General features: G+C 38.5%; 1 protein-coding gene across 6 annotated transcripts; it reads left to right on the plus strand.

Annotated features, from left to right (window-relative positions):
* The first annotated feature begins 114 nt into the window (after positions 1 to 114).
* CMKLR2 (chemerin chemokine-like receptor 2) lies at positions 115 to 25,395 on the plus strand. 6 transcript variants are annotated; one of them, XM_052793071.1, is made up of 4 exons: positions 7,472 to 8,072; positions 8,608 to 8,822; positions 11,280 to 11,422; positions 22,569 to 25,395. In XM_052793071.1, exon 4 carries the CDS (start codon positions 22,585 to 22,587, stop codon positions 23,635 to 23,637), a length of 1,053 nt encoding a protein of 350 aa, XP_052649031.1. In that variant the 5' UTR covers positions 7,472 to 8,072; positions 8,608 to 8,822; positions 11,280 to 11,422; positions 22,569 to 22,584; the 3' UTR covers positions 23,638 to 25,395. The 6 variants fall into 6 exon arrangements, with proteins under 6 accessions (XP_052649035.1, XP_052649033.1, XP_052649031.1 ...); XM_052793072.1 differs by having other exon boundaries at positions 8,681 to 8,822; XM_052793075.1 differs by lacking the exons at positions 7,472 to 8,072; positions 8,608 to 8,822; positions 11,280 to 11,422 and adding an exon at positions 115 to 401.
* Positions 25,396 to 26,911: the final 1,516 nt, after the last annotated feature.

The following is a 26,911-nucleotide window of genomic DNA, read 5'->3' on the forward strand; positions in this document are numbered from 1 at the left end:
TCAGCGTCTCTCTCCACCCGCTCGGGCTCCTGCGCGCCCCTGTCTCGGGCCTGCCGCGCCTGCGCTGCGGGAGGCGAGGCCGTGCCGCCGGGCGGGCGTACCGCCGGCCCCGCGGGAGCCTCCCGCCCCTGGGCGGCCGGCTGCCGGCGGCCTCGGCGCTGCGAAGGGCGGCAGCTGTCCCTCGCGGCGGCTGCCCGAGCGAAGCGGGGAACTGCCCGGCGCAGCCTGCCGCCCTTTCGGCCCGGGCCGTTTTCTTCCCCTGTCGCTGTGTTACTACAGCTTGAAGGGAGGGAGCCCGAAACGCCTTGCTTTCTCCAGCCAAGGCGCTGGAAACCGGCTCCAAGAAACCGGGGGTCTGCGTCTTTTTGTCAGCTCCGGTCGGGATTTTTCTGGTTTGGGAGGTAGCCTCTTTGATAAGTTTTATTTCAACAACTGCGATAGTTGCTTTCTCCTTCAGAACACGTTATTTCGTACGCTTGAGAGCGGGCTATAGGGTTTATGCTCTTTTCGTTTTCTGTCATTAAAAATAGCTTGCTTTTCATGGTGTACCTTGTTTAGGTAGATTTTATCAGAAAGTGAAAGGTCTTGGTTGGACTTTTTGATTGAATTACTGCTAGATCTGCTTTTCTTTTGCTCAGAAATGGGTCTAAGAATATGACCTTAGTTCAGGTTCTTTTTTGTTTTCAATTGTAGGGTTTTTTTGACGTTTATCTAATCTCCCGTGGGAAACCAGCTATTGCATACTTAATTATGCTGAAGCAGCAGGATTTTTTGAGCAATCTGGGCAGACACAAAGATAATCAACACTCTTATGTGTGAAGACAGGTGCAGATACAGGCTTAGATTGTGCAATGGGGAGGGGCGGATCTTGAATGCACCATAATACAGAAAATTTATTGGAGGCTGCTGTAAAAAGGCGCTGTTGTGTGATTATGAAACCATAGCTTAGAAATGTCCACCCACGCTGAACAAGTAATTGAACACGAATCTCAAATGGCAGAACAGCAGGAAAAGACTTTAGGAGGGGACTATCTTAGTTGCTGTTGAATTCTTTTGATATGTGCATAGATAGGAATACATTTTTATTGCCAAAAAATAAGTACTTAATACAGAACTAAAGTTGCCTGGTGATATTTTGTTGCCTGGTATAATACAGAACTTGGCAAAACTGAAACTCATTAAAAAAAAAAAAAAAGAGGAAGGGGGAGAATTTTCAGTTGTTTGGTTATGTATAGCATAATGTTTCTGCCTTTTAAAGCTGATGGGATCCCCTAGTCATTCTACACTCATTTTAGCTATATTTATTTTGTTGGAGATAACCGAATAAGATGATGGCTTAGTTGAGGCATCTTGGCAGACATAAGATTTCAATACAAGTATACGTGGGGGAATCAATCACTTCGGTGACATGGAAAGGATTTTTTAATTCAGTGTTGGACAAGTGAAAACCTAGTTTTAGATGGAATCTTATGGGTAGGAGTGGAGATTTGTAAGAAGCAGTCATAAAATTTTGCAGATGCAGTATTTCTGTGAAGATTTACGTGCATGAAAGCTCAGGCACCTGCCCAAATTACTGCATGTCAGCAGAGCTGCATTGTTTAAACACATGGCAAGCACACTTTGAAACATGTTATCTTAGGCTAAAATAGTTTACCTTTATGATGGCTTATAGCAGGCTGAATGAGTTACTGTGGCTCAGCTAACCCTTCCTAACTTGTTGAAACAAAGTCAGCTCGGTTACATAGCTGAGGTACTGACGTTTGTTTTCCAGAATGGCTCATGTAAAACAGAAGTCCTTCTTAGCAAAGAAAAGGCTATAGAGTCTGTCTTATAATGCCATATAACTTGTCCTTGGAATGTTCCTGAATATTTTTGCAAGGATAGAATGTAATATTCTGTCTTTTGGACTGTCATTCAAAGGTAGCAGAACTTAGGCTTGTGTTGCCAAGTGTTTCTTGGCTTTCAGCTCTTTCTGTACTTATGAACTTGCAGTTGCACCTTGATTCAAGCTCAGGTAAGGCATTGAGAGGTATCCCTTTCCCTCAGTCTCCTCTTCCCCCCTAGGAACCTACTCCTCACATATGTGCAGGAACACTGAGCAGGGCTGACAAACTTCCTTTCCCCTTTTAACCTCTCCTGGTCTAAGCATCAGACTTTTTTCTCTTTGCCAGTATCTATACTTGTCTATTCAATTTCCATCAACTGTCATGTACAGTTTTCACTGCTTTGCTTTCTACTTTTGCTTTGATTTGCTGTTTGTCCATTTCCATTGGCCAAATGTATGTCAACCTTATACCTATGAAAAACATTAAGAAAAATTGACAAAGGTGAACAGCAGCTATTTTCCTAAAAAGAGTCACAAATTTCTTCCAACAGTTGGGTTCAGATTGCAAAGAGAGAATGTGACAAAAGAAAAACAAGGTTGGTAAAACTAGCTGGCAGAAAGCTCTTGCCTAGATTTTTAGTTTGTTGCATATGTGCTTTGTACATTCTAATTTTAAAAGCCTAATTTATCATTAAATTGTTTTGGTAAAATTTGTCAGAGGCTCTGAGCTAAGCGTTGACTGACTGACAGCAGTTGAGGGCTGGGCTTTGAGCCATGGAGAGAGTACTTTTGCCAAATGTCCACGACAATGGATTGCTAGATCTAGCCTGGATTCTAACAAGCACTGCAACTTTCAAGACAGTCTGAGCACGTGTGTAGATTTTATAGCACTTCATATTCTGAGTAAGCTTGGGAAAGGAGGATCTTTTCAACTTTATAGCAGAAGGGATGTTCCATAATGCCTGGCACTACATTAAAACCTTTAATTACTAAGAAGTGTAAAATTCTCTTAAAAGAATTTTGTTGTCTTTCTCTGAACAATCTGATGCTGGCCACTGCCCAACATCAGATATCAGATGAATGGAGCAATGATCTGATCTTCTATGGTATTTCAATTTTTTCCGTTTAACGTCAGTTCAGTTACATTTAATAATGAGGGGTTTCAAAGTAAAAGAAAAGAATTCCTCATCTGTGTAAAAGGCAAGGATAATCTCTTCTCCAAACAGAGCTTCTTGTTTCTTTGGTCTGCTTTACTTAGACTGTTTGCTGGGGTTGGCAGGTTGTATATTTTCTCTATTATAAGCATTTTTCTGATTTTTAAATGAAAAATATATGTTTTTTAAAAATAATAATGATCTCTTATTTACTTTGGTATGGCACTGGAGTTAAATGCAAGCCAAAAAGAAAATAAAAGAGAGAGTCCTATCTTACAAGAAGGCAAACTTATGGGCATTCTGCACTTTCTCACTATCTAAAACTGAGCTTTCTTTTTTTGTGTTGTACTCAAGGTTTTATAAATTTTATAATAAGTGCTTTACCTGAGTTAACAATAAAAACATCCTCAATATATTGGATATCAGCTTAACCCCCAAACTTAAGGGATAGTCTAAAGGTTGTTCTATTTTTCATTCTCTTGCCAGAATTACATTCTAAAGATTAAAAAATTGCAACTTAAATTATCATTTTAATTGCTTAATCATTTAAACAACCAAAAAGCTTAGCAGTTGTGTTATAATTGAAACATGATTGGATAGTGACCAAGGAAGAAGTTTAAAATACCTTTTTAAACTGAGAGGATTATAAAAAGCATTTTTTAAATGCATGGACCAAGAATTTTCTCCTAAAAATATTATTTTACTTTCATGTAATCAGATCTTTCATTCTTAGAAGGTTACTGGAAGTACTTCACCATTTGAATCTTTTTGCATATCTTATTAGAAGCAAATCATCCCTAAGCCTTTTTTCGACTATTATTTGAAGGCTGTGCTGCTGCTTTCATGGGGTTATATTTTCTGAGTTTCTGGGGTTTACACTTCTTTTTTTGCACTAAAATTGTTCTCAATAATGTATTTCTGTATACGTGTACTTTGGAGAATACAGAGATTTTTATTCTAATAGTGCTGAGCAAAATTCTGAGACACGCTGATCACAGAGCATTTTATTACTGCTGTTACAGCTGCTGTTGCTGTTCGTTTGCTGGCAGGTTGTCCGGAAGGAACAGCTGATGAGACAACTCTAATGTGTCACTTTAAACAGTATGGCTACAAAATTTATCCAAATACAGTGTTTTCAGAAAGTTTCTGCTTGATGGGCTACTAATAATGTTCTTACATTGCATTTCAAATCCATACCCTAGCATTGCTGCAATTGTTTTGAATCTGTCCATTAGCTGAAATTAACATGTTTTTAGTGCTTTCTGTTCTAAAAGAAAATGCAAAGAAATTAAATCAGCAGCTGAGAGCTTTGTATGCCATGGCTCTAACACTGCATGAAATTTTTCTTTACTGGACCAAGACCAACTGTGCTGTACCTAAGACAACATGGAGAAAACGTGGTCTCCATGTCCAGATAGCCCTCTTGCGGAGCACAGTAAAATTCGCTTGAGTTAAAGCAAAGGGGAAACTCGTCTCCGGATCCTTTTTCCTGTTTGTAACCTGAAAGAGCAGTCTGCTTTCAGAGAACACGTCTTTCATCATAAAATGCTGAATAGTTTACTGTTACATTCACAGTCACTTGTGTTTTCTGTTAATGATTGTTCAGTCAGTTCATCTCTCTGAAACAGCTATGCCTGTTTTTTTAGGGAAGTGACACAAAGAAAAGGTCTAGGTCAGGAAGTAGGTTGGGGGTTGCCTGTAGGTGACTGCTCATGAATTGCAGGATATTCTTTGACCTTCATGTTGTGCATGGAATTTTTTTAGCTTCAAAAATAACAGTCCCTTAGAATTGCTGAATTCTATTTGCCATTGTTTCATATTTATTTTCAAAAATAACACTGATATTAAAATTGTCTGATTGATATAGTCAGATCAACCCTTGAGAACTGGCGAAGTTTTCAAGTATATTTGTTCATTACCAAATTACTTGGAAATATACGATAATTTCTGATGTGTATGTGCTAGAAAATGCAGTGGAAGGTCATAAAGGGACTCCATTTCCCCATGCTGAAGGGAGCTCTGCAACCCGAGGGCTTTCAGCTATGGAACAGAAAGACTAATAGGTTCTTGTATTAACCGCAGTCAGATAACATGACTGAAACACTTAGAATTCATCTGCATGGCAAAATGTTTTGATTAGCATGTTTTAAACCATCCTTCTTTTTATTATTATAGATAAGGTACAAAATGAATGTGGATTTTTTAATCAGATGTTAATGTGAGAGTCTTTAAATATTTTAAGTATAGTAGATAACTATTACTCCCTTCTAGCCTACCTTACATCCTGTCGTAGTAGGAACTCCAAAGGATTTTTGCGAAAGTAAATATTAATTCCCATTTCTCCAGCAGGGAATAATGTATTTCTGATACAAAGAGGTAATTTCTCAAAGCTTCTTGGAGGGTTATTAATTCTGTTTTTTAAGAATTTTCAAGCTTCCAGAAGTTGAGAACCTGCCTTGACCCCTCAGAATATTCTGAATTAAATGTTTGTATCTATAAATTTCAGTGGAAACTGTTGTGGTTTTAAATAGATGCAGACGAATGTAAGGTGATCCTGAATGTAAAATACCTCTACAGCTTCCTTGTCTGTAGTGTAATTTGTAGGAGTCGGGGAGTTCCAAATATGTATACTATTATGTTGAGTCACTGGATGTTCTGCAGTCAATTTAAGATGGGGTCAAAATGTATTCCCAAGGTAGTTAAGTAAGCGTTATTTTCCTCTGCACTGGCTGTTCTAAATCGTGTTAATTTTTTTCAGTGTTCCCACAATAAACCACATAAGATATTTTCTAACATCTGAGAGCAAGCAGACTCTCTACCTTGCTTTACCCTGGGAATAATTTAAAGAAAGATTTCTTTATCCTATTCAGGAACGAAGCAGAAAGTTAAATGAGAAGGTTTGGGTTTTTTCCAAGGACAAAACTTAATTTTAGCCTAGCAATGCTGATAAGCAAAACCATCAGCTTTTGAAAGAAACCTCTTTCTCTCATAGTTTGAAAATGTAGAGACTTTTTAATGGAAAATTTTGAAAAGAGAGAAAGAGAACTTTTGAACAAAAAGCCTTTTATTTGATTTGTGTTTCTTCAGCATTTCACATACTATTACTGGAACTGCATTAGTTCTTTGGATCAGAGTTTAATCTCTCTCTTCTCTGGTCCATCAGTAAAACCAGAAGTCTATTCCATGTTGTTGGATGTTCTGTGTTTCTAATACTGAAGTAATCGGTGTTCAGTTTCTGGTTTGCACCCAAGCTACATAATAATTCCCCTTTGCCTAGTTTCCATCTTGAAATGGAGAAGTGGATGTTTCTTTCTCCACAACCCCTTCTCCTTTTGCAGGGGATTAGAAGGTCTTTTCAATCTCCCTGTTTGTAGTGTTTAAGACCAGCTCTATCACAGTGAGCACAGTAGTCGTGAGCAACAGTCTAGCTGCAGAATAGTGAGGGACTGGAACTTGTAATTGTCTCCTCCCTGCGGATCTGCTTGTTTTGTCTGTTGTTGTTGATCATGACAAGCTTCAACAACTTAGCTGTGAACTGTTAATAAATGAATGCAGAACATGAAACTTAAATACCTCTTGGGTCATTGTATGTAACACCATAATATAATCCTATTTGAACTGTGGATTTGGGGTTTTAATCAAAAGACCTATTACATAAAAGATGGATGACTGAATCTCCAGAGTTTATACTTTAAATGTAGAATAAGATCTCAGTTCTTTGAAAGAATAGGTGTAGGCAGCTGAAATCCTGAGGACATGTGGCTCAGGTTCATCTCTGTGCTTCAGGTTTCTGTGAACCTAGGCTGGTTAGGCTTTGGGCAGTTTTTGAGACATCTGACCCAATCTGTATGTTGTAAATTAGATGCATAACAGTAAATTCTGGCTTCCCTTTTGAGGGCTTCCCTTCTAAGACCTCTTGAAGTGACTCTGTAGTTCCTGCTAATTTGTGAGGTGAAAAAGTACAAATTGGTTAATCCCTATAGCAGTACTAAAGATTGTGAAATATGTAGTGAAACAACTATAGTTTGCATAGCCACATTTTTGTTTCTGTAATCTCTGTAGTTCTCTCTGAAATTATTTTTTCCTAACGCTGGCATTCCTTTGTACGGGAGGAGACAGCACTTTGGCTAAAATGGAAAAATACTGTTGTCAAGTTGGCTATTCAATGACTATAATCTTTAGCACTCGGTGACATATCAGAAGGTTTGTTGTTAAGACACGCTCTGAAAATTCCGTGGTTTTCAAGTGTTATCTGAGCAGCAGCTATAATCTCTTTTTTTATTGTCATATGAATACAAAATTTGAATAGCTGTGGTCTGAAAGTTATGTAGAAAATCATTCCTACTTATTTGTGAAAAATGAGAAAAAATGCAAGTATAAAAGCAAAATCTATAGGAAAAAAAAGACTATTTCTAATAGTATTTTTTCCAGGTATCATTCTTCATAATAAAAAATATATCTTGTAAATTATTCTCCAATATTCATGACTTCATAGAATGTAACACCCTGCTGACTTTGTTTGTAGGAGTTACATGATGTGCTGCTTTTAAAGATCCTGCTCGAACTTCTATGTATATACACTCATATATATAGACACATACACATATAGCAATTCATTTTTATTTTTGTGTGTTTTGACCTGACTAAAGTAATAGATAGATGAAGGATTTTGACTTCTGCAGAATTACGGAATTTCTTCAACACATTATACATGAAAATCTTCAGATTTCTAATACCAACATAGAAAGAGGATGTGGACCTGACTAAATGAGCCAAGCCTCCCATCATCAGGTGGTTTGGTTTAAATGTGTCGCTGAAGAGTTTTGTCGTAGTTGCTGACTGTGGTATATAGTGGGCACTTAAGCCACAAGTAAACATTACAGCTTTACCAAAAGGATAGGCATAAATAGTCATTCGTTTCACAGGAAGGGAGGGAATTACCCTTTTCCTGATTGTCAGGTAGTTAAACTCTGTCTTTCCAGAGTGGATTTTAATCGATGAGGTGTTAATTCAAACAATGAGGACAAAGGAGCAGTGAAGATTTTTTTTTTTTTAAAAAAGAACAGAACTGTAAACAGCTGAATCCTCAAAAGGTAAGTCATTTCTTTCTTGTGTTGTTCCGCTTAAATTAACCCTGAGAAAAACTAAATACCTTTTGTTTGACCTAATTTGCAAATTCATGGTTGGTACAACTTAATTGAATTAATGCACATTGAATTTAGTCTGGAGTGTTACTGCTGAGATTATCTGCACACACTAATAGGCAGCTTGATAAGATCCGGTGGTCCCAGCAGTGGGAAATAATTATCAGAACTAGGAAATAATTATCAGAACTGTCAGGCAATTGTTGGTAATCCAGGTAAATTAAACCTACTTTGTTTTTGTTTGTTGCTTTGTAATTTGTGCTTTGGTTAATACTGGTAAAGTATTTCTGAGGGTTTTTCCCCTATATCTTTTTTCCATACACCCTCTGCCTTTGTTTTGTTTTATAGGGTTAAAAATACCACAAAGCATTAGAAGTGCTTTTAAAACTCATTTGCTTTTCAGTAGACCTAGTTTATTCACTGATGGACAACCCAATATCTATTATTTGTATGAAAATGCTCTCCTTTGTTCTTTTTCCATCAGGTATAAAATAGTATTTCTCTGCTCTGCAAGTCCCACATGCAGTGTATGTTCATGAATGTATGTCTGTCTTCAGTATAGCTCTGGCATATTGCCATACTTAATGTAGAGTAAAAACTGCAAGACTTCATTAACTTACCCTGTTGGAAAAGCACAAATGACATGGCAAAATAAAATACAACTTCCAAGTAGAAAAAGAAGACATGGAAGCAAACAAGGTACATTTTTGTTTTCATTAATTATCTTCCAAGCATATAACTTCCATAAAATTATCTGAAAAGATCACACTTGTAAAATTATGTCAATGGTTAATGGGTTGCATGAAAGTATATTAAAAAGCCCTGTAATTTGGTAGTCAACCATTCCAGTTTTACTGTGTCTGAGCATAGAAGGAACTAAAACAAGGAAAGGTTTAGGGCCCAAGCTTACATTCTTCAGGGACTTATGACTCCCACTGTGGTTAATCAAAACTGTAGAAGAATAAAATGCTGTATTTAGCTCTAAACAGAAAACAAGTAGAACAAAATCCTTTCAGATTAAATGCAATTTTGTCTGTAAAATTCTGTTCTCTTTTTTTTTTCTCCCAGATACATTACATATGCTGGTTATACTGTGCAAATTGGGTAGCTGCTCATCAGAGCAAAAGTCCCTTTCAATTGAAAAGGAGCAAATGTAGGTAGGACAGATTGGTAGAAAATTCTTTTAAATACAGTAATCTGCTGTTCTTGAAAAAAAATCTCATTGCTATGAAAACTTGTCTCCACAAAATGTCTTCTGGGTCCTTAGCAGTTGTGATTTCATATTTGGTACAGTGGTAGGAAGGGTGAGGAAAATTGCTGTGTGAAGTTTAATCCTCCTTTGGTTCTGAAGGATGGAGGAGTTGAACTACCATCCCCAGTACATGTTAGAGTAGTCCCAAGCCTGCTTTAGTTTATGGTGAAGGAAACAGCCCCTTAAGGACAATTCCTCACTACTGCAAAATGGCTAGAATCCATTGCACTCTCCAGAATGCTCCGTTCACCAAGAAGGTGAAGAGCATCTGGCAAATGTGTGATTCTACTTTGCTTGCTGAGGTTTTTTTCTTTTACTGTAGATCATGTGCGAGGGTTATCTACCCAGTAATTTTGTCTTTTGTCCTACCGAAACAGTACTGAGCAAGCCCTTGAATTAACTGCCTTACAATAGATGCATTTGGCGAAGTACCTAGAGACATACAGACTCGTGCCATTACAAGCAAAAAAACCTCGGCAGATTGGCTGTTAAATGGTGCCTATATTTACCCTATCCCAAATTTTACAAAAGAAGATAACTGCTATTAAAAGAGCTTTTATCAGTGAAGGTTCACCAATCAGTTACCTAGAGAAAACAGAAAATCTTTAAAATGCAAGAAATAACCAAGTGAGGTGCCAAATTATGATGTCCTTGAGTCTTTCCATACTTTCTCCTCAGACAAACCCCCTGTTCTTCTCCTATGTCATATATTCACAGGACTCATGCCCCCCTGTCCTTTTGTCGTGGTCTAGGGCTGTGTCCCACCATAGCATCATCTCCGTACTCCTTTCATTCATAGCTTTTCCCTGTCATGTGCAGGCTACCAGCATTTTAAGTTTTATTGGCAGAACAGGAAGAGCTGTCATGGAGGAAAGATAAAGCAGGGTAGTTTTGCTGGAAGGAGTTTTTGGTTCTTGTTAAGAGAATCTGTGATCTGTGGACCATAAAAAAGGTGCTTAAAACTGGTAGCCTTGCTAACCAGATGCTGAAATTTCAGGTTTGCTGCTTCTCACTAAGCACTTCCGCCTTCCTTGGGTTTTTTTGTTTGTTTATTTCTTCCTAGTTGTCACTGGAATTGATAGAGTTGGTATCTGGGAAATTTGGAATAGACTGTATTCAATCAGTGTTGAACATTTTACATGTTTTGTATTAATGACAGAGGAGTACCACTGTTAGATTATTGCTTCCACTAGAAGATATGATTTTTGGTAAGGGTAGACTGACATGCTCAGCTGATTTTAAAATGGTATGATGAGTGTGGTACCATCAGAGTTGGGTGAAGTTATGGTGTGTAGATACTAGTGGAATAATATTCCCATTTTACTGAGAAACTAAGCAACATGAAGATGAGGCCTGGCCACAAAAACTCAGCAGTCCCTTTACAGAACTGGGAATCCAGCCAAGTCTCCTAAAACCCAGTTCAAATTTCAGACCAGTGTTGCACTGACTGACAGACAGAGGCACTAATTAGTGATGTTTTGTGGAGCTCACTTCTCTCTTACACAAAAGGAGATTAATCTACTAATCATAAATACAAAATGAATGTATCTCACCATACGGTTACAAAATTATGCTTTCAGTGTGACTTTTTAAGCATTTTTCTGCTCATTCAACATTATTTTCTATACACCAGAGTGCTTACAAAGAAATACTGTTCAACCTCTTCTCTGTGTAACAAAAAGCAGCCTACAACTGTAAGGTCTCTTTCCATTCATCAGCTACCACATCTGTTGCTTGCTTGGACACTGACCAAAATGATTCATTCACATGTCTAACATTTATTTTTGGTGAAATACTGGGATTATACAGAAAGGCAATATTTCAAAACTGGGTCTAGAAAACCAAGGGAAGTTGGAAACAACTTCCTCAGCTGAAAACAAACACAGTGCTATATCATTCTGCAGCTTTATTAGAAGGAAGGCAGTAGCCAAGTGAAGCAGCTGGAATCACACTGAAGTCACTCTGAACTCTGCAGATCATTCTTCCTTCTGCTGCAGAGCTCACATCTCTGATTTACAGTGCGTTTCATTCCAAAGAGCTAAACAAGGTAGGTCAATCTCTCTGTTACATTTTAAATCTTTCCCTCCCTTCTAAATAATGTGTTCCTACAGCCACAACACCACTTGCAGGCAAATCCTGTAAGATAGTGTAGCATATACTGGCTAAAAGCTTTTTGGAAGAAAAACTGTGATACTCATTTATTTCAAAGATTATTTTGAACCACCCCTGCAGCAAGAAAAGATATGAAATTATGTGTGAATTTAATTTTTAATGACTTTTGAATGTGTTTATACACACTTCAAGGACTCTCTTATCCTGTCAGAGAATGGTAAGTGACCTTGACTTAAATCTCTCCCCCTCCCCCGCCACCTCCCCTTGTGTGTTGGTTTTAATTTTTTTATTTGCTTAGGGATAGTAGGTCTCCTATAGCTATAGCAGTTCCCAGTATTATTAGAAATAAGTACATCAGTTCTGATCTGAACAGATTCTAGAACTGAAACTGGAAAATCATTTCAATTTAAGTAGCAGATTAATAAAATAATTCTGAAGAATTACAGCCTTGCAGAATTAAAAAAGGCTTCTCTGATCCAAGCTGGCAGGTGTGTGTGTTTTCCCTAACCACCATGGAATAAGGTAGGATGTAGATCTAGCTTTCATGAAGTGCATGGGAGCGTGTTTCTTAGGAAGTGACAAGAAGATCTGAAGCCTTATATACTACTGCACAATGAGGCAGGGCTAGATTCCACCTCCTATTCAGACTTAGTGATAACCATGTCATTGTCACCTGTAGCCTTTCTAAATGTGATCTTGCAAAGCCAAGCAATATCCCAGACCTGGTTTTGTATATTTACAGAAGTTGTATAGATCATCTATGAATTAAAACGCATTTACTTTCTAGCTGAATAAAATTATATTACTGGATAATTTTAAATGTGTATTAATTCATAGCTAAGGAGAAGAGAGTGAGTGAGGGTATGTCACGGTAAAAGAATTTGTCAGACCAGGTTTGTAGAAACTGATTCAGGATTAACTTGCTTATGACTGCTTACTTGCACTAGCATCGTATTCTTGTTTTGCCTCAGCTGAACTAGGAAATGCAAATATTTTGATAACCCAATTTACTTTTGTCTAATATCATTGTAGCTTCTGCCCAAATGTAAAACATTATCAACCACTTATTCCAGGCAGACAGGATAGAGGTCCTACCAAGTTTACTTTAATCTTAGGGATTTTATATATGCTATGAGTGATATTAAAGTCCACTTCTATTGCACTTAGAATCTCTTTGAGTGTGGCATAGTGGAAGTTATTTGACTCTGGAGAATGAATTTATAGTTAGATTCTCTAATTGCCTTTGTGGAAAGGGATCATAAGTCAGGGAAACTCTATGTAAGGATTCCTAGGCAGGATTTGACTACAGATTTTTACTGCACTGGTGGGGGAAGAGGAAAACTGTTCATGGTAATAATGCAATTTGTATGTACTATACATTATAAATTCTTCCTTTTCATTCTAAGAATTTCTTTCTCTGCTGACAACCCAATGAGCAACTTCTGAAATGCTGTTAGATTTGTGTTTCTTTCTGATAGATTGAGGAAGATTGGTATTTGTTTCCTAATAAAGCCATTTGCCTTAAATAATTTTCTTCTCCTTATGTTTCTTAAAAGCCACTTGAAGTTTGTGATCTGTTCTTAGATATTAATTTTTTATTAATAACTGTACTATTCTAAGTACTAAGCAACTATTTTTGCAGAGGACTGTAGTCTGTTGAATGGTCTTGTTATTTGTTTATTTATTCATTTTGTCTTTTGGAATGTGTCAACAGTTCAGCTGTCTCTTACTAGGGTGGCTGGTTGTCTGGCTAATTTTCACTCATTATTTCTGATAATGGTTTGATTTGTGTTCATTCAGTCTGAAGCTAGCAGTTTTCACAACAGTGCAGGGCTCTGTTGCTGCTGGCTCTGAAAAAGCAAGCTGAGTGGGAGGAACAGTTTCTCATGGCCTGTTACCAGAAGAAGGGATTGCAGTGACTGGGGTGGGCAGTGTCCAAGAGACATTTGGTTTTAGAAGGGAAAGTGTCATCATGCACAGATCAACTCTCCCACACTTGCTACTACTTTTACAGTGTGCTTGAGGCTCCTGAGACAAAAAAAACCCCATGTGTCTCAAGAGAAGCATATAGTACTTCCAGGGGAGCTCAGCTAACTCTGTGCTCTTTGTGTCTTCAATATGTTCCAGAGGTTGAGGGCCTGGAGACAGGAGCAAAAAGCCCTGTATCAGCTCACGGCTGCTCTTTTCCAGAGAGAATTTTTGCTGGCTTGTTGCAGCTCTTTTACACCTGGCCCGCCATTTTACTGCATTACAACTCTTTAGATGAACTGAACAGACCCGCTGCAGATACAATACTTTTTTCATTAGTTGGCACAAAGGGAGACTAACAAAACTCATTGCTACAAGCCAGGTTTGTTTGCAAGGCTTACCTGCAAAGGCCAGCACTCTAGAAGTCTCCAGTCCTTGTCAGGGACATTAGCTAGCAAAGAGTTTGCTGCCTTCTACTTCTCTTCCCCAGCCCAGGCTCTCTTGTCCCTTTTTGATACTTCTCAAAGGAAGTACTTCAAGAATCACAAGGCATAAGTATGAAGAACCAGCACCTTTTCCCTCTATTCACAAAAGATATTTGTCTCTTCAGTCTTTTGGCAAGATCTGAATTCTGCCTCCAACTCTACCTTTGAACCTACTATTTGGCTTTGGGAAAGGTACTTCTGTTCCTTTCCCTACTCTTCTTGTGTCTGTTTATTCTGTTTAATTATAAACAAGGCAGGAATTGTCTCTCATTATGTGCTTATAGTGCTTAGATCCAGAGGGGCTTTGATCTCAAAGACTAGGGCCTTTGGGTACTTTCCCAACATAAAATACTTGCTTCTTTCAGCAAGAGTGAGCCTGGCACAGGAGTTTTATTCTCTTCTGAAGCTGCCTAGATGAGAGAGAGAAAGTGGTGAGTAGTAACTTCTGTACCATCAATGTAATATCACTTTCTAAACTCCTATTTCTTCTATCTAGTGATCCTCTTTTAATGAGCTCAGGCCCACATCATTTTAATGAGACGTTTTAGAAATGTTAAGAACCATTGTCCATTTAAGAAAACTGAGTAACGTGTTGTTGAGGCCCTAAACTCTTAACTGAGGGTGTTGTACCATATCTGGTGGAGTCAAGTGAGAAGTGATTTGCAAAGGTAATATGGGAAGCCTGTAAAACCAGTATTTCCAAGCTCCTAATTTAACACCTTAATCATAAGCCCATCTATTCTTATCAGTGCTAGGGAGTGTTCCCAATGCCATAGTAGGGAGACAGATATCCAGCCCTCCTGAAATTGTATTAACAATATGATTTTTTCAGTTTTGCAGGAATACAGGCAGTGCTTATTTTAGACTCGATCTTAAAGTAAATAAAAGAGCTTTGTATGAGTAGGAATGTTAGAGTAACACTGATACAGAAGTAGACATGCTTAATCTACTGTACACAGTGATCCTAGTATATTAACTGTGAGGACAAATGAAGTATGTTATCAGCTGGAATGTTTTGGTTATATACTAGCCATATTTTGGAATTGGATGTTCTGATATACTCATGTAAGAGTATGTGTCAAAATAATATAACCATAGCAATATTACAATTGTGCTAGAAGAAACTGCTGATGTAGATTTAATGAGCAGCAGAATAAACCTAGAACAGAGATAATTTAGAGGGCAGTACATAACTAAGCATACTGTTAGAAGTGACTGGGAAATTAATATGTGAAATAGAATAGGATATAAGAAGGCATGTTTGAGGAATAAGTTGTGTTGCTAATTTTCTCTGGGGTTAGCTCTTAACTCTTCTTGTTAAAAGGACTCTAAGAGATTGTAAGCTATTTTTTAATCTGTTATTTGATAGAGATTTTGTATCTTGTTGGAGACAGTTATTTTATTTTTTTCTGTAATGACCTGTTGTTACCCTGCAGTAACTTTAGAATGGCTGTTATCTAACATATGTTTAATTGGCCTTAATCAGTCTGCTGAGACAACAGTTGATAGTCTGAAGGAAATCTCTGCATTCACTCTTTATTCTCTGCTCTCACTTTGCTACTTCCTGTTAGGAGTGAGCTGTGGTTAAAGCATGTGTTTGCTGAAGGAGTACAACCATTTAAAAAACATGCTCAGGGCTGCATGATCATGTAATGGTCATATGAATGCTAGTCAAACTCTTCTGTCATCACAAATACATGAAAAATGTAAAAAGCTATGCTTGATTAGAAATACAAGCATTCATTATCTTAACAATCCAGTCACTGTGAAGCTGAGGCACTTAAAAATTTTAAATCGGGCATCTCCATTACTTTAGGTGTGTAGTTATTATGGTGGCTTATAGCCAAAGAAAATACTGCTGGCATTTGTGGAGGAATAGAAAACATGTGAAACTTCCCTGGAACAATACTTCATTAGTGTGCGTATCTCACATGCTGTGGACACAGCCAATATGATATATGGTGTACCTGCTTGGCTTTGTCATCTGAGAGGTGTGCTTAATGGCCCTGAGGTACGTCCTGGGCCTGCAGAGACAGATTACATATGACAAGCAAATGGTGGAGATCCATGTTTTGTTTCTTTTCAGCGTAGAGCAAACAGGCCAGAATCTGCAAGAGCTGCCCAGGTAGGTGCTGGCTCCCTCCAACAGAGTGGGCATGACAGCACAGGGGAGAGCCTCTCTTCAGGAAGGGGAAGGTCTCCTAGAGGTGAAGCTGTGGTTTCTCCACTCTGTCATGACTGAGGGGACAGTGTTATGTTTAAGAAAGGAGGATAAGACTGTGGTTGAACCACTAGGCAGGGACTCTAGGTTTAGCACCTGGTTCTATCAGAGACTTCCTGTAGATCATTCTCAGCCTTCTCGTCTGTAAACCAGACTGACGATATTTCTCACTTGACCCCACTTTCACTAAGGGTTATGAATACTGAGGTGTTATGACTGGCTATGTAAATACTTCAGCAGTGCTGACACATAGAATATAAGACCATATTTTAAATCTCAGGTGGCACTGTCTACCTAAACTTCTATTTTTACCTACTTGTAAGAATGCTTAGATTTTTTTTTTTTTTCCCCCCAGAATGGGGCCACTTGAAGTGTTTCACAGGTATCATCTGTCTGTAGTATTTGTTGTCACATGACAGACTTGCAGTGGTTACGGCACTCTTTACGTTCAAAAGGAATATTAAAAAAATATATTTCTACTTTTATGTATATCAATGGAATGGAATAAGAGCAGGAGCAAGTGCTAACTACAAAGTTACCAAGTGCCCCCCCCCCCCCCCCCCCCCAGTGCATAACATCTGAGTTTCTTTGTCTTCTTTGGAGATGGAAGTCTTGGTGCTTGCAATCAGCACGAAAATAAATCATTTTTGATGATATGCAGTGGTTGGTTGCAGACATTTATGAGTTACCTGATTGTGGAAATGGTACGCTGCTCAATTGCAGCAGTTTTCTGGATGATTTGTTATATTCAGGCCAGGCCTACTGTAGGTACCTTTCCTATTACAGCAGCATTATTTAGATATAAAGTTGGGTTTTCCATTTGTTGTTTAACATTTCTGTGGCAGCAGAAGTGCTGGTCTGAAATCATTGCTTTACCAATATTAACTGAGTCTGCTTTATAAGCGTTTGTTAATCCCGCTGTAGCACTCACTTTGTGTGAAAAGTTATGAGGCTATTATCTGGTCAAATGACTTCAATACCACAGATGAAGTGGTGTGTTATGACTAACAGGGTCATGTTTGGCCTTGCTCAAAGAAAGTTGGTTTGGGCATAAATTTTATGAGATGTCTAGCTAGTACATTGTGTATACATTTCTAACACTGCTTCACTGAGAGGTGTGATGGAGAATTACGGTTATTTGCATTCTTGTCTTGTCTGCTAGAACAAATACATCTATATCATGGCTTGAAAAGGTTTCCAGTCACATATCACATCTATTATGACCCATTCTATGGGTCGTTATGACCCATTGTTGAATTCAGGATGGCTTACAAAATAATTTTGTTACCATATGTCTAATGACCATTAAAACGATAGCCAAGAGATAGGCGTTTGTGTATGTGTCTGTGAAAGAGAAAACACACACACAAGCCTTGATTCTGCTTTTGTGTATACTAGCTTAAAGTGCTCATTTCCTAGTAGCTTTGTCTGCAGGCCCAGCTTTAAGTTTAAATTATAGCATAGCTATGATTTAATTTTGTAGTATGGGTGTATCGGGCACTTCCTGCTATAGGAATTCTACGTGGAGGCAAGTGGTCGTCTTGGCTTTGTTCTTTTGTGGTAGAAATATGAGTCTATGACAGTTTGTAATCTCATCAGCATTTCTTGTGATTTTTAGGATCTTTTCTTATGTCTTTGTAAGATACTTGCCAGAAATATGTATATACCTCTAACAAACTTGCTCAGCCTTCTGTGTTTGGAACTTTACAGATAAACTACTTGGTGAATTTCATGTTTATGTTTTTGAAGCTAGATAAATTCAAAATTTAGCACCTCAAAAGTTCCAAGAAATTTTTGTGAGGGCTCTCAAATGAATCCAATATCCAAACAAACTTGCTGAGACACACTATGACAAGTAGACTTTAGGTGACCTTTTGAGGAACTAGTTGTTTTCCAACATTTGACTCTTGCAAATGACAAAAGTTGAAGTGAATCGATCAAATACACTTTCCTTTAGCCATAGATTATACACATGGAATGTGATATGCTCCAAATTACTCATACAGACATTAAAAGGAGGGTTTGTGTAATATATTCCCTCTATGAAGTTAACTGTTGAGACAGCCAACTCTGCAAACCATAATTTTCCTATTAAGTCAGGACCCACTGTTGTGACCTGTGAAATCAATTTAGCTGGCCAGAGGCTCTGAGCACTGTTTATCACACTGAACAAACAGATCTTGGGACTACCGCTCAAATATTTGTGTTAACATTCAACTAACATAGACAATGAATAAGCTCTTCCCTTGGACCTCTCTGTAAATTTTGAAAGTAATGAGCACCAAATGTGAGACAGAGGTTGTGTGGGCTCTAGCCCAAACATGTGGCATAAACTAGCAGTGTAATTAAGTTGGATCCTAACTTGCGTGGTGCCCAGAGAACTCTGAACCCTCAGGAAGACTTTGCATCAAGTGAAGTGAGTGGGAATTGCAACTGTTTTGTTTGTTTTCTCCTATTTTAGACTGAAAACCCAATAATTTTAATTCCAAAGCCATTCCACTGACCTCAGGGCTGAGGCGTGGAGAGGTCAAACGACTTCCCCTGGTCAATCAGGATGCATGTGGCATAGCCATGAACAGAGTCCAAAGTACTGGTCCCATGTCGTAACCGTAAGGCCATTCTTAGTGTGACAAAAGCTGTTCTGTTTTAAGCAGATCAAATCATTTGTCCAAGCTGTCGTTATGGCTCAACTTTATGAAATACTGTAATGGTGGCAGAAAAAACAAACTCTAGGTACTTGTAGTAAAAAACTATGAATATGTCAATTGAGATCTGATTCTGTAATTCCCTGCTGAAGTTCAGAGAAAGACAGTTCATGTAGCACATGGTGAAGTCTTTTCCCAGCAGTTCTGTGGCTTTGTATTTTAGAAATATTTCCTAACGATCTGTGTTTCTTGGTAATTCTGTTTTCTGTCCCAGGGTCTAAAATGTACTAGCACCAAGTGCCAGCCTGTGATATTCCTATGAAGTTATTTACTAACTAACTTTTATTTTACAGAAGGGGACAGGAAATGAAACCTCCTGGTCAAATGTTCTGAAACCTATTTGCTTAAAATTAAGCGACTACATTCATAATTAAGCAACTGAATCAAGGAGGCTCAGTTTTCAGAGCTGCTTGTGACCTCAGCAAACAGGAACAGACTCCAGTCAAACAACTGCTGAGCGTACACTTTACACAGGCTGTTTACTATTAAAAAAAAAATAAGACAACATGAAGTCTAAACTTGGTTATATTCATCCGTATGCAATACAACACTGTTCTGTAACCTGTGGCTGCCCCCAAGTCCTATTGCCAGGCCTCTAACCACACTATCCTGTTTATTGAAAAATATTTTCCTTGCTCTAGATCTTTTTTGCAACCTTGGACCAGCAGGGACCGAGCCAGTAAACTGCACCAAACCTCCCTTACCCTTTCTAGCAGTTGGCCTGAAAGCCAAGTGGAGACTGCTGGCAAAAAGTCTTGTTTTCTCTATTAAGCCTCTGTTTGCAGACAGGTTCATGAGGCTCTTTCCAGTCTGGAAATTAGACTATTTGTCAAAGATCATACAGGAAATCAACAACAGAATAGGAATAGAATTAGATTTCTTCAGTTTCAAGACCTAGACTTGAACTGCAAGACAGTTCTGACTCGGAAAGTCTATTAATAAATCAAAACAAAACTCATGTATTTGAGACTATGCGTGTCTCAAGAACACAAGGAAACATCCCTGCTGAATGATGGTTAACGTTTATCCCAGAAGAAAAAATCTGGGTCCTTATTGATGTAAACCAGCATAGCACCATTGACAATCCCCTACCGCTTATCTTTTTCAGGGCAGGGCTTAACACTATGAGTCCTGTTATAGAAGTGCTTCATCTATGTGGATGTCAGAGGTAAAAGTTTCTGGGCTTTGCAAATGTAATTGTCAGTCTTTGCTGAGCCCAAGTCATAGAGATGCCCTTCAGCATCTGTGCACTAGGAGCAATGGCAAGCAATGTTCCTCCTGCTTTTTTGCCCCCACTGCTAAAGAGTTACTGCATTGGAAGACTAGGAGTTAGAGATAAGGAAAAATACAAGCTTGGAAAAATAATTGCATTGTAAAGGTGTGCCTCTTCAATGGAGGAGTTTTAAACTACAGGAGGCTTGGTAAATATTTGGTATTTATTTAGGTATGTTTTCTTTCTCCTGCTATACTTCATCTTTGAAATTCTAAATATAAAATTAACATTGTTGGGCAGTAGGGAAATGTTTGTTATTGTCATTATGGTTTTTTAGCACCATTAGAAAAAAAAGGGATTTGGGAGCAAATGTTTGAATCCAAGTATTTTTGTGTTGTGCTAGCTCTTGAGAAATGTAAAAGCAAAATTAATTAGTGACTGGAACACAGGATGTTAATCAGAAAGAGTCTGAAAAATTGGATTTTTTTTTTTGTTTAATTGCATAAATTTGATTTGAAGGTATAGTCCTGTATATAGGCAAAGACCCTTAAAAATCCAATTATTAACCTGACTGTCCTCTGAAACTGTCCAAATGTAATGTTGTTCCAGATGTTAGTGGTACTGCTCCCTGTTTATACTATTTCTCAGCAGCTGTTAAGCTATTTGAAAAAATGACTCAGATGGGTGGTACTGGTATTTGATGCAGAATCTAACCCCAAGGGGCATGTAATTATATAAAATTATATTTATTGGGCTTCATTTATCAGGACAGCAAACCAAATAACATTCCTTCAGCCTGATGTAAATTACAAAGGGCAAATGTTATCATAGCCTCTTAACAGAACAGGCTGTATTGACTCTTATTAGATTTTTTTTTTTATGAAGAGATATAAAATCACACGACTTCTTTTTTTTCTTTTTTCCCCTTTGCCTATCCGCCTACAAATGAGAAATCTAATCCTGCTAATGTGTGTGCACATGCATATCTTCACTTGTGTGAGTAATCCTTTCAAAATAAGTGAACTACTTTTTTTGCAGGAAAGGTATGTCCATGAATACAAGCTTGCAGATGTGGTTCTGCAGGCAGTGTACTCTGGAGACCCCTGTCCTGTTGTCCTTAGTGTGCTAAAATGAATGGACTTACAGGAATGCAGGGCTGGGTTCCAAAAGTGGGCAGGCTGAATTTCAGTTTCTGAATCGAGCTAGCGCTCAGAAGTGTACCGGTGAGCTCATCTGTAGTACAGCTAATGGGCTGGTTGCATCCTGCTCTCAGGGACAGGTTTTAGTGCAGCTGAGTCCAGCCAGACAATATAGCTTTACATAACAGAATTTAGCAGAATATTTGTTTTGACCATGGCAGATGCTTTTGTCAGGCTGTGGCCATCTGTGTTGTGCTGCAGCATTGTTTGCACTGTGGAATAGACACATAACTTCGGAGTGCTTTTTCCTCTTCAACCTCTCTTTGCTATCTGTTTTCCCATTCATTTCTTTTTTTCTGGGTTTTTCTTTTGGTTTATATTTTCCTTCCCCTCCGCCCCCCCGCCTCCCTCCCACGCTCTTCCTTTGGCATTTTAGAAGAAAATTCCTATGTGAAAAATCATGTGTACTTGTAAGTTCCAGAAGCTTTTGCAACAGAAAAAAACAGACCGTTGTTCTGTCTTAAAGAAAAAAGGAGACACACATATTTTCATCTATAGCTCTTACAGCATGTCTTACTCTCCTGGAAAGCTTTCTTTTCTTTCATCTATTACCTGTTTCTCAGCTCACTAGTGGAAGAATACTGCAATTGTATGTATTGTCCTTGAAATATGTTCTGTATGTTTCCTTCTCTACATCCTTTGCTGTGTTAAGGAAATGTAATACATTGAATGTGTCTGAAAATCAGCATTCCTTGATAGATACATGATAGAGAGGAGTAAACCCATGAACTTTCAGTTGCTGGAGAAGTCAGTGTCTGTGATTTTGTTAACTATAATTTGAGGGGGGTGTGTGTGGTGGTAATTTTATAAAAAACAGTTTCCTGGCATTTTAACTGTGCTTTTTTGCCTACACAGATGCCTGGTGCTTATCTGATTTCTGGCAGATATGATCCATAAAACTTGCTTCAAATAGGATCAGAGCAGTAAAATATGAAACCCGACTAGAAAAGAATAGACAAATCACACTTCAGTACAACTTTGCATCTGGTCTCCCAGAAATTTATCAGTGATACTGTGCTCAGTTCTCTCTGTTAAGAAATAAATGCAAGGAAAACAGCTCCTAAAAAGTTCACGTTTTCTTGATTTGAGCATTTCTTGAAATGCCTGTGACCAAAATACTCCACAAGCTTGGTGCTAGCAACTGACAGCTAAACAGTGATAGATATGTGAAACTAAGTCAATTATTTGGGATTTTTTTTAATGACCAAGAATGTAAAGGAATTGCAGGTTACTATTTGCAGTGCAGTAAAACATTTCTGCTTTGACTCTTCAATTTCTTTTCTTCCCCAGAAAGCAACTGTGCAACATGACATTTGAAGATTTTGAGAACTACTCTTACTTCTACGACCTGCCTGAGGAAGATGAATCACCCCAGTCCTCCCTCAGCATTGCCCATATGATTTCCCTTTCCTTTTACAGTGTGGCATTTCTGCTGGGAGTGCCAGGTAATGCCATCGTCATCTGGTTTATGGGCTTTAAGTGGGATAAATCTGTTTCTACACTTTGGTTCCTCAATCTGGCCATTGCAGATTTCATTTTTGTTCTCTTCCTGCCGCTCTATATTACATACGTGGCAATGGGCTTCCACTGGCCTTTTGGGAAGTGGCTCTGCAAAATGAACTCGTTCATTGCACTACTTAATATGTTTGCCAGTGTTTTCTTCCTGACATTCATCAGCCTTGACCGCTACATTCGCCTAGTCCACCCAGTCTTTTCCTACAAGTATCGGACTGTAAGGAACACCCTCATTCTTAGTGGAATCATTTGGATGTCAGCTGCAGTTATTGGTGGCCCTGCCTTATACTTTAGAGACACAGCTACAGTTCTCAACAATGTCACCATTTGCTACAACAACTTCCATGTGCATGACAGAGAACTTATCTTGCTGACACATCACATTCTCATTTGGGTGAGGCTTGCATTCGGTTACCTCTTTCCTCTAGTGACCATGGTCATTTGCTACTCATTGCTGATTGTCAAAGTGAAGAGGAGAACTGTATTGACTTCCAGCAGGCTTTTCTGGACTATCATTGCTGTAGTTGTAGCTTTTTTTGTTTGCTGGACACCATATCACATATTCAGCATCGTGGAGCTGTCTGCTCACCATGATGAAAACTTGCATGACTTACTGCAGGATGGCATTCCCCTCTCCACTGGCCTTGGTTTCATCAACAGTTGCCTCAATCCAATCCTCTATGTTCTGATTAGCAAAAAGTTCCAGGCCCAGGTCAAGACAACAGTCTCTGAGGTGCTGAAATTGGCACTGTGGGAGGTGAGCCGCTCAGGAACTGTCAGCGAGCAGCTGTGGAGCTCGGACAACACCCATGCGCCTGTGCACTATTGTGAAACTGCTCAGTGACTGTTCTTGTCACCATCCCTCTCCAAAACAGCTGACAGGAGATTTGGAGGTGTTCTTGACTTCACATCTGCCAGTCAGATGTGCATCTTTGCAGATACAGTTTTATGTAAACAGCTGGCTTAATTGCACTTGCTGCTTTCCTTGAAAGGTTTTTAAAGGACACATCATTTGGGTGTGGTGTACTTGCAATGCACACACAGCCTGAACTGAAAGTTGTCAGCATAAGTGGAATTGCTCTAATGGGGTTTTTGATCAGGAATGGTGTTGTAATCCTGTTGTGTTGTTGCAATTCCATACCTCGTTGATATCAATAGAGCACATAATAAAAATATTCCTCCTTGCTGTCACTGATAACGCTCTTGGTTGAGGCATTCTCATTGAAGAGGTTGTGGCCATATATCAATGGGTCATGAGTCTCCTGATTGTCTAGTATTGCCTTAAGTAGGAATCACCTAGCTACATCCCAGCTAAGCAAAGCTATCCGTGGCTCCGCTCTGTGGTTCGAGAAGAATCCCAAGACAGGGAACACTGAATCACTGCCTTCTCTTGTCAAAAAAGAAAAACATGGAAATAAATTCTGTTTTTTCCCAGTGCTCTTTTGTCTTATACTCAAACCTAAGACAGGAGATCCTGTGTTTCCTGGTCACTTATTCTTGTGCTTTTACCACCAATTGGGTGCAAAATACTGAGCAGATGTTTCATATAGGTATTAGGTTCCTCTGAAATGTGCAAAGAATTAGTGAAATGGTTTCTGACAGAAGCTGAGATTAAAGGCCCCCTGCCACACTTGTTCTTTTTCTATGTTTAAACTTCCAGGCTCAAAGAGGTTTACAACTATCAGTTGCTCTTTGTTGCTCTTTATTTCTCTGTCAAACAAAGGTAAAGAAATAATGTAACATTTTGTTTGCCTTAATGCCGATCTTCAAAAAATGGGCAGAGTGAATTAAATAATAGTCTGTTGCAAGCCTGTAGCCAAATTTGGACGACTTTACCAAATGAGAGGCAACGAGTACATCCAGGAAATGGAGTCCACTCCTGTAACAAAGATGAAGTAGTCCCAGTTATGCTGTATTCTGTTCCAACTTGTTGCTTGCTGTAGAATCACACATGCATCAATGCAGACATATATGCTGAGTGGACCAATTTATGATGCAATACCACATAACTTAAAGAGTTGAATGTAGGATAAAACTCCACTAGAAGTAAAAGCATAAAGCTTTGGGTAAATTTGAACAGGTTTTTCCTTGTTATTGGCCTAGGTATACAGAGTAAAACTGCCTTTCAAATAATCTACCTAGTTCCTATGGCCTGCCAACACACATAAGCAGCACTTATACTGCAATTGAGGCCTTATATGTAAATATATTTGCTTTTGTATAAAATATATATTTATATATGCATGCATAAGCACATCCAGTATTGGTAGCTGTACAAATAGAAACAGTCTGACTGTGGTCTGTAACTGTTCCTTTGGGCTCTGGTTTCAGAGTTTGGGAGAGTCAGGCACAATCAGTGGAATTTCAATGTATTTCAGTTTGGACTGGAAAGTTGGTAAGCAGCACTCTTCCTTTGAGTCATTTGCTGCCTGGTACATAGTGACTCATCATAGTATTTTGGCACAGTGCTGCTGAATGTGCCTAAATCAAACATTTTGCAGTTTTTCTTCACATGTTCCCTGACATCTTTCTAAGAATGATGTATTAGTACTACTCTCCTGACTGTACTCCAAGTGAAGTAATAAATTTTTGTTGTTCCAAAGAGTGTGTTCATTTGCTTTTCTCAGCAGCAATACGCAGTGACTGTCCATTCTTAGAACAGCTCCTTCTCAAAGATTTTGGAAGATGTAAGCAAGCCCTGACCCTTTCTACTACAGGCATTAAAGTTTATGTCAGCTTTCTTCTTGCATGTCAGCTATGTGAGCACACATATTGCTATATACTGTAAAGAGATTGATTTTCAACTGGAAGAACATATATATGCTGTCTCGCATAAATTATCGAAGCCTTCCCTGAAGTAGACAAGAGATACAGAATAGAATTGAATAAGGCTGAAGTCAGTCCTGTTCTATGGAATTAAGTGGATTAACAATTTTGCAATGTAACTACTATGTCATTCACAGCGGGATCAGTTACAGAATTATCTCCAAATCATTTCTGCAAGAGTAATGTGTGGAAGATACCTGAACAAAACAGATAACTCTCTAAGTTTCTGTTTCCAAAGAGTGTCCAAAACACCACCAACAGTTCTGTGCTGCATGGACTCGGGAATGCTCATTCAACCCACCACAGTGGAAAAAAAGCCAGACGAGGGGGATCTCTCTTATGCTAAAAGATACTATAGAAAAACACTTCATAGGAGATAGCTCTATGATCAACCATTCATTCAAGAAAAATAGCTATTGACACATTTCATAATAGACAGGTTCTGGTTACTTACTCTTACCTGCTTCCTGAACAGTTTCTACTTCTGCACATTGTTATGTAGGTTAGTTTGTAACCAATACTTTTGTTGAAACTGTTTTCCCAGTATTTGTATGTATCTCATATTTAAGTTCTAGAACTTTCTGGTGATCTTTCTGTTACGGGGTGCACTTGGGATAGAAGTGTCTCATTTACTCCAAGATGCTTATTTTTCACAGGCATGATGGCACAGTAATATACCAGCACACAACCAAATACTACACAAAACCCCCTAATGTAGATATATGTGGATTCTGTGGAATTCTCTTGCCCACATGCCCATCTACTTTGTAACTGGGGAGACTGTGCTCTCTAGCTTTTTTTTGTTTTGTTTCTATGCAGCAAGTTTCCTTCTAACATCAGGACAAAAAAAAAAAAAACCCAAATGAAATGCTAACAACTGAAGAGTTTGTACATGCATGCTTCGCATAAATGAAACACACATAAAAATCCAGTCTGGCAGGTCAGATGGATGGCTTATAGTGCTGTATTTTAGCAAAGTTACAGTCTGTAAATCAAACGATTTTATCCACTTAGAGATTTAATTTCAAGGTCAAGGAAAGAGTTTAAAGGTAAGAAGCACATTGAACGGGAGGTCAGAAACAGTGATGGCCAAGGATAATAAAAATTACATTTTTGTGGCAGAATGTTTATTTCATTTTTTTCTGGTGTGGCATTTGCTAATTTCTTGCTTTTAACAGCACCATGACAGTTGCTAAAGCTAAGCTACATGATTTAACAGAAGTGACAGCTAGAGAATTGCCACAGAAGGGGTACTGTGCATTAATCACACACAGGATGAAGCTAGTCTTTTA

This window comes from Harpia harpyja, chromosome 7 (genome assembly GCF_026419915.1).
Source record: "Harpia harpyja isolate bHarHar1 chromosome 7, bHarHar1 primary haplotype, whole genome shotgun sequence".
Classification (NCBI taxonomy): Eukaryota; Metazoa; Chordata; class Aves; order Accipitriformes; family Accipitridae; genus Harpia; species Harpia harpyja.

Excerpts from the sequence above, each read along its gene's own strand:
- CMKLR2 (XM_052793076.1), top strand. The coding sequence starts at position 15,941 with ATGGCCCTGAGGTACGTCCTGGGCCTGCAGAGACAGATTACATATGAC. Across the intron at positions 16,066-22,568 it reads AATCTGCAAGAGCTGCCCAG|AAAGCAACTGTGCAACATGA; the intron begins GTAGGTGCTGGC and ends TTTCTTCCCCAG.